Source organism: Zonotrichia albicollis, chromosome Z, assembly GCF_047830755.1.
Source record: "Zonotrichia albicollis isolate bZonAlb1 chromosome Z, bZonAlb1.hap1, whole genome shotgun sequence".
NCBI lineage: Eukaryota > Metazoa > Chordata > Aves > Passeriformes > Passerellidae > Zonotrichia > Zonotrichia albicollis.
This window is the reverse complement of record NC_133860.1, coordinates 16,275,959-16,288,405: the sequence shown is the minus strand read 5'-3', so window position 1 is coordinate 16,288,405 and position 12,447 is coordinate 16,275,959. Positions and strand designations below refer to the sequence as shown.

The 12,447-nt window shown below is 50.5% G+C and overlaps 2 protein-coding genes across 2 annotated transcripts; one reads left to right on the top strand and one right to left on the bottom strand.

Moving 5' to 3' along the window:
* Window positions 1-1,886: 1,886 nt before the first annotated feature.
* LOC141727154 (non-lysosomal glucosylceramidase-like) lies at window positions 1,887-3,677 on the top strand. Its single transcript, XM_074533076.1, has 5 exons — window positions 1,887-1,919; window positions 2,017-2,235; window positions 2,294-2,599; window positions 2,896-3,135; window positions 3,449-3,677. Exons 1-5 carry the CDS (start codon window positions 1,887-1,889, stop codon window positions 3,557-3,559), a joined length of 909 nt encoding a protein of 302 aa, XP_074389177.1. The 3' UTR covers window positions 3,560-3,677.
* Window positions 3,678-5,298: 1,621 nt separating this feature from the next.
* LOC141727153 (avidin-like) lies at window positions 5,299-7,036 on the bottom strand. Its single transcript, XM_074533075.1, has 3 exons — window positions 6,871-7,036; window positions 6,367-6,487; window positions 5,299-5,344 (listed from the first exon to the last, which is right to left on the bottom strand). The coding sequence occupies exons 1-3, from the start codon at window positions 7,034-7,036 to the stop codon at window positions 5,299-5,301; spliced, it is 333 nt and encodes a 110-aa protein (XP_074389176.1).
* Between the last annotated feature and the right edge of the window lie 5,411 nt (window positions 7,037-12,447).

Genomic DNA, 12,447 nt, shown 5'->3' with positions numbered 1-12,447 from the left:
GGCTGAGGCTGGGGAAAGGCAGGCCGCATTGTGGACTGCACCACATCTACTCTTTCCTCCCCAAAAGGAACTGCAGGAGGGATTTACTGCAGGAGGGCTGGGCCAGACCCTGCCTGGAGCCCCAGGCACAGCCCCAGCCCCACACTGGGTGTCTTTATTTGGAAAGACAGGTACCTCCTAAGGAAGGCAGGAGCCTCCCCTGAAATGGAGGCTCCCCCCCTTCCAAATTGCTACAAATTTTTACATTAAGGGGCTCTGAGGGAACAAAATTTACAGGAGCAGGAAATAACAGTTCTTTAATAGGGAAAAAATAATTATAAAATAAACAATGCAGAAAACTAAAACAACATTGACAGAGTCGTAACAGAATCTGCTGGTCAGGGTGTTGGTAGCAGTCTAATTGGAAATGTGGCTGCAGTCCTCCTGAAGTGTCAGGTGTGGTTCTGCTTGAGCAGGAATCCTGTAGAAAAGGCTGTAGTCTTCCTCTGACGATGTAGAGCGAGAAGAGGCAGCTGCTGTTCCTCTGCGAAATCCAGTGGAGAAATCATGCAGTTATTCCAGAATCTCTAGATTATATCTGGTTAGCAATGCTTGGCTCCTCCCTCTGGGCGGAGCCTCTCACAATGGGATGCTCTAGTTCTTATCAGTCATGCACTGACATTCAATAGCTGTTATCAGCATTGGGATCACTCAGAGAGAGATAAGGCAAACTGCCCACTTGACAAAAGACAACTGCCATACAGATGGTAATAGAATACATCTTGCCTTGCTGTCTGGAACACTGGGTTAAACATAGGAGTGGGAATGAGCAGCCAAAGTCACATGAAGATCCCCTCTGAATTCCCAACACACAGTGGAGTGGTTTGTCACCCTCCCAAAGACAAAGCCACTGCTTCCTTCATTCAGCTGATGCCTTGGCCTGCTGCCCATGGCCACCAGAAAGCTTTGCTGTGACAAGAGCCCATGGGGTATAAATAACCCAATGGTTCTGCACTGCCCCTCTCTTTAGGGTATTGCAGCACCAGTGGCTGCTCTGAACATCCCAGCAGATATGAAGAGGCTGCAGCCAATTCTCCTCTTGCAACTGAAGAGCAACAGCCTTGGAGTTACTGAACAAGTCTTAGCTGCCTTAGCTATTCATATAGGCCTTTTTAAGATAGCAAATAACATGTGTCAATTTGCAATCTCTGAAAAACACCAATCACTTAGTTTTAAAATTTTAAAAGTTTCATAGTAATAAAATGGTTATAAAAATAGTAATACAATTAGAACAATAATAATTTTGACAATTTGAGTTAGGACAATATGAGATAATAGAGACAAAGAGTTAGAGATGTCTGGATACATTTTTCTGGGCAGAAGAAAAAGGACCAAAAAAGGACCCCTGTTAACAGAGGATAAACCCTTAAAAACAATAGCCTGTTACATATTCATATACTTCATACATGATGCATAAATTCCATTCAAACACATGATTCTGTCTGGTCATCGTCAACTTCTTCCTCTGAATCCTAACAGTGCCTTCGATGTGGGAAGAAGTTTGTTTCTACTGACAAGAGGGCAATAAATTCTTTTTCTCTGAAAGATTTAGGTGTCCTGTGGCTGCTATTTTGCTGCAAGTCCTTTCTTTAAACAAAGTATCCTACATATTATAGTTTCCATTTTAACATTTTGTTATAACCTAATACTAGATTTAACACACTACTTAAGAGAACTAATACAGCATTACTTTCTAACATAACACATATAATATTAATTTTCTTATTTGCCAAAAGCCAATCATAAAATATGAGTTTTTCAGATAATCACTTTTTATTCTGTTCTAATAGTTAAGTGTTGGTGGTGTGTGTTCTGCCACTGACAGCTGAACTCTGGCATTTGCCACAATGGAATCATTGCAAAGCACAGCGTACATCAAGGTCTGGGAGGGGAGTGACAGTCACTGCAGCAGCCTGGGTGGCTGGGACATCTGCCACGGGGCTCCTCTCACCCCTGCATTGCTCCTCTCCTCCACAGTTCACAGTGTGCCTGCGGTGCAAGGGGCAGACCATTTACCAGCAGGCGTTGTCCGTGGAGAGACCCAGCAACCTGCAGGGCTGGAACTGGGGCTACTGCGGCCACTACGCCTTTTACCACGCCCTGTACCCCCGTGCCTGGCTGGTCTACGAGCTGCCGGGGCAGCAGGTGGTGCTCACCTGCCGGCAGGTCTCACCCGTCATCCCCCATGACTGTAGGGTAAGGCGGGGACGGCATCCCCGAGGGCAGAGCTGCTTGTTAGCTCCTGCTTTCCCAGCGTTTTCCCACTATCGAGGGCAGAGCTCCTTGCTCGCCGCTTTCCCAGCGTTTCCCCGCTCCCGAGGGCAGAGCTCCTTGCTCGCTGCTTTCCCAGCGTTTCCCCACGGCCGCTCTCAGCAGCTCTGCGGGCGGGGGCAGCCCTGCAGCTGTGCCAGAGCTCGGCACTGCAGCAAGGGATGGCTCAGCACCGCCCGTGCCGGCTGCCAGCCCCAGGCGAGGGTGGCAGCTGTGCTGGGACACGTCTGACCTTCCTCTTACCCCGGCATTGCAGCAGCACGTGAGCCTGGATCAGCCTGCCCAGCAGGTGAGTGATGAGAGCCCGGCTGAGCCCTAAAGGCCTCTTTCTGTCCCTCTGCTGCCCGGTGTGCTGCTTGCCAGCCCAGGGCTGCTCCTCTTTGCAATTTTGTCTTGCCTGCCTCCCAAATTCCTCAGCTCCTGCTGCTGCTCCTCAGCTTGGCAAGAGACTCCAAGTCCAAGTTATCATTGCCGGTGCTCTTGCTGCCGCTGCATCCTGCGTGGTGTCCCCAGCAGGGGAAACGATGCTGGGGCAGCTGCCTGTGGAGCAGCAGCCCTGGAGACAGCATTGTGCGTCTCTGCCAGGACTCCAGCTTGCCAGTGGGAGTGTTCATCTGGGAGGTGGAGAACGGCAGGGATGAGGACGTGGAGGTGTCCATCATGTTCAGCCTGCAGAACGGCCTGGGAGCGAAGGAGGCCGCGAGTGGCGGGCACTGGAACGAGCCCTTCACCTTCCACAGAGACGGCCAGCGCGTTGCTGGGGTCCTGCTGCACCACTGCCCACCCGTGAACCCCTTCACCCTGGCCATCTCTGCCCGGGAAAAGGTAAAGGGCTGGCTCTGCTGCTGGGGCTCCTGCTGGGGAGCATGTGCAGACCTGCTGCATGTGGGGCAGCTGGGAAAGGATTGGGGTGCACCGTTCCTCAGGGCTTGCCTTACATCAGGAGAGGGGACATGACTTCTCTGAGGGCACCCTCTTTGGGGATGGTGTCAGGAGAGCGTCTAAAGCAACAAGTTGAGAGTTGCTGGGCAGCCCATGAGAAGTGAGTGTCATGTCCTGCTGGTGGTACTGGGGAGGGGAGAGCATGAATGTTCTCCTCCAAAGGAGCAGCCCCTGATGATGCTCTTCCCTTGTTCAGGCCGGCACGGGAGTCACCCATGTGACAGCATTCAATCCCATGGGATTGGGTAGAGAGGTGTGGCAGGACCTCCTGCAGGATGGCCGGCTGGATTCACCCCCTGGTGAGTGACTTCCTCCTCCGTGGGACGGGGGCAGGGGGAGCAGGGCAAGTGGGTGGCCGTGCTGCTTGTAGGCACCCAAGCCAGGGCAGAGCTCTTTCCTCCAGCCTCCTTGGCTCTTCAAAATCTCCCCAGGATGCTGTGGCTTGTTCCCAAATTTAGGCTGTATCCAAACTTCCTATTGCTTGTCTAATGGAATAATACCACAAGACAACACTTGTCCTTGCTGTGGTTCTCCAAAAGCTGGTCATACCACTTTGGGGCTGTTCTTGACAATTAGTGATGCCATGACACACTACGAGGAGTGGGAGAGGAAGATCGAAACGTGGCAGAATCCCATCCTGGAGAACAGGCAGGGTAGATGGGAGCACCTTCCCCGTGGCCTCCTGGGCCTGGCTGCCACAGGAGCATCACCACCTTGGCCTCCAAGGCTGAGCTTCCCTCTTTCCCACAGCCAGCTGCCTCCCTGGTACAAGTCAGCCCTGTTCAATGAGCTCTACTTCCTGACGGATGGAGGGACCATCTGGATGGAGGTGGCCCCTGATTGCCGTGCCGAGGAGCTGCAGGGGCCGGTGGGGGCAGGGCTGTCCCACCTCCTCCCTGTCCTGCGGGAGTACGGAAGGTTTGCTTATTTGGAAGGTAACTCACAAGGATGTGAGGCATTCTCCAGCCTCAAGCCCTCCCATTACTGTAGCCATGTGTTTTGAACCTGCCATGGGGATGTTTTTCACACTCCAGTGGGTAGGGGGCAGTGCTATTCCCAGGAAAAGCCCTTTCAGCCCTGATGGATAGGCATGGAGTGTTCCCCACGTGCCTGGTGCTCTGTGTAGAGAATGAAACCCTTTTGAAATGCGAGCCCCTGCCTGTGCTGGGAAAGATGCCCCTGTCCAGGGTCCTGTGGAGGGAGGAGCTTTGCCCCTTGTCCCCTGCCCATGGCGGTCTCCTTTCCCTCGCCACCTGCCCTGTCCTGCCAGGCCAGGAGTACCAGGTGTACAACACCTATGATGTCCATTTCTACGCCTCCTTCGCTCTCATCATGCTGTGGCCCAAGCTGCAGATCAGCCTGCAGTATGACATTGGTGAGTGTCCCCAGAGCCCTGCCTTGCTGCCTGCTCAGGCCTTCACCTGGGGAAGAGACAGAGCCTTGGGCACAGCTGCTGCTGCTGCTGCTGCTGCAGAGATGTGTGTCTTGGAGCCAGCATCCCCCTGCAGCTGCCCTGCTGTGCCCAGCACTTGCAGCCCTGGAATGTTGCTGCCCCAGCAGCTCTGTGCCCAGCACTGGGGATGCCTTCCTGCCATGCTGGGGGTGCCCAGCTGGCTCTGCCTGCCCTGGGGGCGCCCCTGGTCTTCCCAGCTCTGTCCTTGCCTCTTGCAGAGCAGACTTGGAGCTGTTTGCAGACGCCCAGTGGGACATGGGCCACGGGCCATCACCCCAGGCTGAGCGGGGTCCTGCTGGCCTGCAGCAGCTGGGGTCCCAAGGAGCTCCATGTGATGAGTGGGCTGACAAAGAGGAGCCCAAACCAGCGAGGGTCACACAATGGCCTTCAGGGATAGTGGCAAGAGAGGCCATTACTGAGGAAAGGGAACAGGGGCACTGGTCTGTGAAAGAGAGGAGACAGTGTGTGTTTGCAGAAAAGCTTTATTGAAAGAATAAAGGTGCTGAAGGAGGTGCCAAAGGAGGTGCTGAAGCAGGAAGAAGAGCTACAACCTGGCTTTTCTTCTTCTCTGGGAGCTCCAATGCTACCAGCCCTCAATCCATGGGATCTTCCTTGCGCCAGAATGTGTTGTAGCCAACCCTGAGGGGACACAGACAGAGGAAGGTAAGGATGTGACATGGGAGTGGCCCAATGCCCACCCAGCCCTGTATCCTCCCAAAACATTTGCACCTTGTCAGGATAACCAGGGAAGCTGTGCACAAGCACCCTGTCCTCCTTCACTTTCACACTGGCAGCAGCTCTGCCAAATGCTGAGCACCACAGGCTAGGAGCACCCCCCTTCATCCCCACCCTGGGCCATTCAGGATTCCTTCTTAGCCTTTTGGCTTTGGAAATGAAGGTGGTGAAGCTTCCCTTGAGCTTGTCACATACACTTTGCACACCAAGTCCTTCTGTTGCCTTATCAAGGAAAACAATACTCCAAAAGCCTTGGGGAATTAATTGCCTGTATCACAACCCAAATGGAACAGTGTTATCATTACTGCAACTGTGACAAATTCCTGTAGTTACCATCTCACACTACATCCAGGATGAAGACTGACTGATGACTAAGGTCAATCATCCCATGACTTGACCACAGCATTCCTAAGTGAGGCCCCTCAGTGCCAGCCTGGATCTAGAATTAAATCTCTGCTGTAATTGTGGTAAACTCTCCCAAATCACCTTATCAATGTAAAATTAGTCAATATTTAAGTGCTGCCACATCCTTTAGACAGAAACCATTGAGCAGGTCTGAGACTGAGAGCAGAACCAGCTGCAGCTCAGATCCATCAGTAGTTTAGAAAGCAGTGGGCACCGTCCCGAACTTTCTGATTCATTTTAATGGTCTCACTTCTCCTTGTCCATCTCCAGCTTTCATGTAAATCATTCTAGATTGATTCTAACCCATTTTTTCCTTCCTATGTTTTACCCCTGCACAAAGCAATCAAGTGAACCTTGCCATGGAGATTTGCTAAGTCCTGTTTTTGCAAACAGATATTAAACCTCCTTTTACCAACATCCATGAGAGGGACTCCTAAGTGACCTAAAACACTCATTTGTGACAGCCCCAACCCCTCAGGAGTGCACAGGGAACCCATCCAGGGCAGGGACAGAGAGCTCACAAGGTGGCTTTCCAGTCGTTTGCAAGATCCTTTGAGTGTAACCTCAGCAGCCACATGGTCTTCAAAACCTCCTTTCCATCCTTATCCACAAAGCACTGGCCCGTGAAAACAGTGATGGTATCTGTGGGGACAGGACAGGAGGTGGAGGGAAGCGTGGCCGAGGTGGCAGGTCAGTGCCTGCCCCAGCACAGGGGACAGTAGACTCTTGCTGTCCCCAGCCTCTGAGCACAAAGGGGATGGGGAAAGCAGCAGGAGGGCTCACAGGGCTGGGGTGTCACACGGACATGGGCAGGCAGTGCAGGCTCCAGCCCGTGCTGCCCCTCCTGCAGCCTGGCACTGGGAGCTGGCAGCCTGGCAACCGAGCAGCTCCAGGGACAGGGATGGGGGAGCTGCAGGGAGGGAGAGCAGTGGGGACAGTGCAGGGGAAGGCAGGGAATCAGCAAGGACACTGCAGGGAGGGCGGGGGGTGTGTGGGGACACGGCAAGGATCTTAAGTCTAAGTACCTGAAAAGGTCCAATGGACAGTGAAACCAAAGGTGGGCTGGCTCTGGTAGGGGAGCTGCTGGGACCCCACCAGAGGTGATTCCTTGATCTCTGATGAGGAAGCCGACACAGCTGTGAGGTACATGCCAGTGAAGTCACCTTTTTCATTTACTTCATAAATGGTCATGTTGGAGCCCAGGTCATTCTGCCATTGCCCAGTCAGCTTACACTGGAGAGGAAAGAATTCAGCACTTGTGGCACAGCACAGCCTGCAGCCACAACCCCCTGCCCACCCCACCCTGTGCATCCCACCCCTGATGGTACCTGCTAGGTAGCCTGGAGGCCCTGAGCCCCTAGGGCCAGGAAGAGCATGAGGAGCAAGGGAGTTGCTTGCACCATCTCTGCAGCAGGCAGGCAGCTGATGGACCTGGGGATGTCTTTCTTGCTGCTCTCTCCTGATGCTCCTGCTCCCTCTCCTTTTTATTGGTGCCAGATGGGTGTGTGGCAGCTCTGGGCAGGAAGTTGTGCAATATAGGTGTTCCCAAATGTATCAGCTATCAGAGGGGCTGGTGACAGCTGATATTCCCAGAATGCCTTTGTTCCAAGATAAATGCAGGTCGACAGCCCAGGCAACATGCTCCAGTATTGTGGTGCCACAGTACCCCTCCAGTGTCACATTCATATTTTCTGAAAAATCTCTTTGCCCAGGATTTTTCTCCTGGGAAGCTGAGAAACCTCAGAGAAAAAGGAACCCAATAATTATCTCATTTGTCATTCATGTATTTTGTCCCCTTGGAATGTGGTTGGTGATTGTTCACCAACAGGTGATTGTTTTATTGGGTTTCCGGTGTGAGTGGTTTTGACTAATTTGTCAATTAGTGCCAAGGTGTGTCGAGGCTGTGGAAAGAGTCACGAGTTTCAGTATTACCTCTTAGCATTCTGTAAGGATTCTTTCTGTATTCTTTACTAAAGTTTAGTGTAGTATTCTTTAGTACAATATAGTATCATCAAATAATAAATTAGCCTTCTGGGAGCATGGAGTCAAATTTATCATTACCTCCTGTCATGAGGGTCACCACAAATACAAGAAGTAGTGCGCCCAGATATTGGCTGCAACCTGGACCTGAAGAACCAAGACCCTGAAATCGGGAGGAGTACACAGCCCAGGCTCAACACACGAGGATCTATTTAATCCCCTCAGGAAGTATCTGGAGACCCTTTGTGGAGCCACGGGACAGCCTCCAGGACCCCATGAATGCTGAGAAGCCTGCTGACACTGGGCACTGTTGCAAGGTACTGCGGGCTCTTCTGTGGAAATCCTTAAAATCAGAAGGTTTTGGGAAAGCTGCAAAAGGCAGCCCTCAGAGAGAGCAGGACTGTGATTAAAGCTAAGCAGTAGCCATAAGATAGGTCAGCAGTAATGTGGGCTTGGCCCGGTTTTGGAGTATCCCCGGCGGGCTGCCACAGGTCCGGATAGCGCAGTCCTGTTCAGCACAGCCTGTCTGAATTCCCAAACAGCTCCCAGCCCACAGGCTACCTTAGCAAGCTTAGGTGATATCAGCTCTTTTGTGATTATTAGCTCATTTATGATTTCAGATCTTTAGCTTGCTAAGTGCCTTAGGCAGACACAGGGAGAGAGAGGGGAAGGCTGTATGAAATTCCGCAGGGATGTCTTTACTGAATCTTCCGCGAAGGTTCTCAGGGACAGCTCTTCTGCAAAACTGGGCAGAAGTAGATCTTCATATAGGGCACAGGAGTTTATGGAATTGTCCAATAGTAGAGGACAAGGAAAAAAGAAAGAGACATATAATCTTACAGAGAGATATGCAAGGGTCCAAAAGCAGAAATAGGGGCTTCTTAGGTCCAGTCATCATGACTAGGCACTTCCTATATTAGGCTTTTGCATGGCAGGGAGACCTTGCAGGCCCTGGGCCTGCTACAACTCCACTTTCTGTACTTAGAAAAAAGGTGTTCCCTACAGCTCTGTGAAACAATGAACAAGGATGAGAACATAGCTAATACAATGACAATTACAAGGAAAACCCAGAACATTTACTTAAGCAAAGATGCAACACATCCTGTTAAATCCAACGGATTGAAAAAGTCATTGAGCCAGTCTGGGTTGTTTTCTACTTTTAAGCCTATCACAAGTTCTGTCTGGGTTTGAAAAGGAAGTGAGTATTTTTGGGATGCTGTGGTCAAACTAATAGGTACTCAGATTTCAATATTGGCTCCTGGTGTGACCACTGAGGACATGGATACATCTCTGAGAACATGGGGGCTAAAAGCAGAGAACTGCCAGGTGAAAGCTCTCTTGGGTTCAGGTGGGTGAAAGAGGTCAGAGCTCCCCTGCCCAGCTGCGGGCTGGGTGGGGAGGGGAATCCATGCGGCCAGGTGAGGTAGGCCGGGCCTTAGACAGAGAAGGGTGGCGAAGGCCCCTGCAGGATGGAAATGTGCAGGAGCACCGAGAGGCATCAGACAGCCACACTCCCCCCACACAAGGGGAGAGAAAGAGAGAGAGAGAGAGAGAGAAACCAGGTGCCAGTGCCACCTTGAAATTTGATAGCACAGCCGGCCGAGAAGGAGAAGGGGGGGTGTGGCAAGAAGGTGCCAGCCGTGGGAGCTCTGGACAGGCAGAGCCTGAGATTTTTAACCCTTTTCCTAGATGATGGAAACCTTACAAATGCTGATCCTCCTGGAGTTGAATGAGAAGAAAGATAGAGATAAGAGGAAATGGGCCACCAGAGAAGTTGAGAAGAACCTTGGGTGGGCGGAGGTGATGGAATAGCCTTTGCCTTGGCTTCTCTTGTATAGCCATAGACAGAGCCATTTTTCCTGTGACACAGAGACTGCATTTAGGGCGAGGCAATACTTGGAGCCAAGAGAATGCAGTGATGATATTGCGAAGGAGTGCGTGAACGGAGAGGATGGATGAGAAGGGAGGTAGGTGCCCTTGGTCTTCAGGAAAGAAGAAGATCTCTGTTCTTCTCACATACCAGGCGGTGAATTTGGGGGGGACAGGTGTCCCGAAAGTGAGAGACTGTGCTTTTCTTTGGAACTGGACAAAACATCCTTAAAAGGGAAACCCTCGAATCAGCTCTGGTCCATGTGCAGTGGTGAGAGCACTGGGCATAGAAGGAAGATATCACGATGGCAAATGATCACCGGGTGGTGCCACGTGTGACCTGGAAATACATGAAGTTTCAACTGTGTTTGCAGGAGAAGCCTATGGTACAAGAGAGACTCCTGTCTCCTTGATGAACGGAGAATTGATTATCTAAAGGGTGGTGATGGACTGAGAGTTGGTGATCTGAGGGGTGGATGCACTAGCAATTATGTGGGGGGAGGAGGACTGTTTTTGGAAGGTTTTCATTCTGAGTTCTGTGTGTGTTTCTTTTTACATATAGTTGTAGGTTAACAAAGTCTTTCTTCCAAAGCTGGAGCCTGCTTTGCTCTATTCCTGGTCACCATCTCACAGCAGACACCAGACAACATATATTTTCATAGAAGCACTGGCATTGCGCCAGCGACAAACTATAACAAGTTCCTTCAGTTTCCAGATGTTGCGTGGATGTATTCCAAGCATGAAGCGATATTGAAGCAGCACATTCCTTCCAAGTCTTGGCAGCTGTGTCCGTGGGCAAGCAGCAGGAAGTCAATTGCCGCTCGATTTTGGAGTGATGCATGTCTTGTGGGTTCTTTTTCCTTTAAGAGATCACTGAAGGCAGCCGATGTAGCATTGGCTTGTTTCTTGAGCCAGCACCCAAGGTGATTTATTTCAGCAAGGGCTTTAGCTGTAGCTGCCCATGGTAGGAATAGTGAGGCAGCCATTTTTTCTGGTTTGTTCCAGTAGTATAATTTGGGATCGCAATTTTCATCAAATTGCGTGTAGGATCTTCTGTGGCCTTTTAATTTACTTCCTTTTTTCCAGTTCTGTAACAAGGTGCTATTTGGATTGAGGGTAGAATGTTTTCCAAGGGCACAGGGACCTCCCTGGAGCTGCGAGGGGATCCCAGCCCATACCGGGTCGCCACAGATGAGAAATGTTCCCTTGGGTAATACTTTGGGGTGGAGAGAGGACACCGAGCTCACACGAGCAGTGTAATTACACACATCGGGATAATTACAGGCTTTGTTAATAGGTGATATGTCTTTTTGGTATGCGTTGTTTGTCTGGTCAATTTCTGGCCAATTATTTCTTGGACGTCTAAAGTAAAATTTGACACAGTACTTTGCCTTCGAGGACCCCAACAGGTCCAATTCTTGGGGTTCTGCTAGAGCATTGGGCAACATTTTTTTCTACTCATCCCAAGTATCTGCCAGGTTGGGTCTCTTACCTGTGGTGTAGCTCTTGAGCTCTTGAGTTATAGACAGGCCAGTCATCTGCTATGAAGGGAGATCCTACCAGACATGTGGAAAGTGGGTTATCAATGCTTCCCATGGATAGGCACATGTCATCCTGTTTTAATGGCCTTGCTAATGTTACCCAAACATTATGGCTAGGCTGTGGACTAATCCAGCTCTAGGCACAGGGTGCGGTGTAAAACATGCAGGCAGCAGTGAGGACAGCACCCACAGAGATATTTTCTATCTTTGGACAGGAATGCGGCTTCTGATAGGGAACATAAGCAAAATTGGTTGTCTTTATGATGGAAAGGGAGAGTTAGGGTTTTCTCCATTTTCCCTTTCCTTTGTTCCTTCCCCCCGCCACCGCTTTATTTTTTTTCTCTCTATAAGCTAAGGATGGGAGAGTATAAGGTTAGGGGATTTTGGTAAGAGTTGAAAAAGGGGAATAATAGGCGTTTACAGGGTAAAGAGAAGTAACAACATACAATTGAGAAAGCTGTTTGCTCTTCAGGCTATGTCGGGCTTATGGCTCGATGCAGCGGTACGTTGTTCAGCACAATTTGGGTCTTAGGGTCTTCCCATGTCATTACTAACTTGTGGGATGACCCTGAGCCATCTGTAAAGATGGATGTAAAGCTTTGAGAAGTGTTTCACTTTGAACTAATTTGGGGGTCAGATGAAAGGTTCCGTCACAATTACAAAGTTTATGTTTTGGGATATGAATTGAAATTTGCCCTGTGTAGCTACCTAGGGCAAGCTGGAGATTTTCATTGGTCTGGAGCAAATGCTCCAGATCACCAGCAGTCAGTGGTAAGTGTATGCATGTGAACAGACATCCTGTAAGAGCACGGAGATGAGTTCTAGCTTTTTTAATTAGAGGTGCCATGATTTCTTGGAAGGTGGTAATTGTCATGGTAGGTTGGTTGTTTGTAAAGATCCATTCCAGTATTAGTAAAGGGTCTCAAACTTCAGTGTCCCATTGGAAAATCAGTCCATAGATGTTTTTCCCAGAATACTAAACTGGAAAGGCAGGCTGGGCTCAAAGCGATGGGCTTTGCATGAACGCAGGGCTTCTTGGACCTTGCTGGTGGCATCTCAGGCTTCTGTTGTGGGAGTTCCTGGAGACTCCAGGTCTTCGTTGCCATGAAGAAGGTTGAACAGGGGAGCGAGATCCTCAGTTGTAATTCCTAGCAGTGGATGTACCCAGCTGATGGATCCGCGCAGACTGTGTAAGTCCCTCAGGGTTTCTGG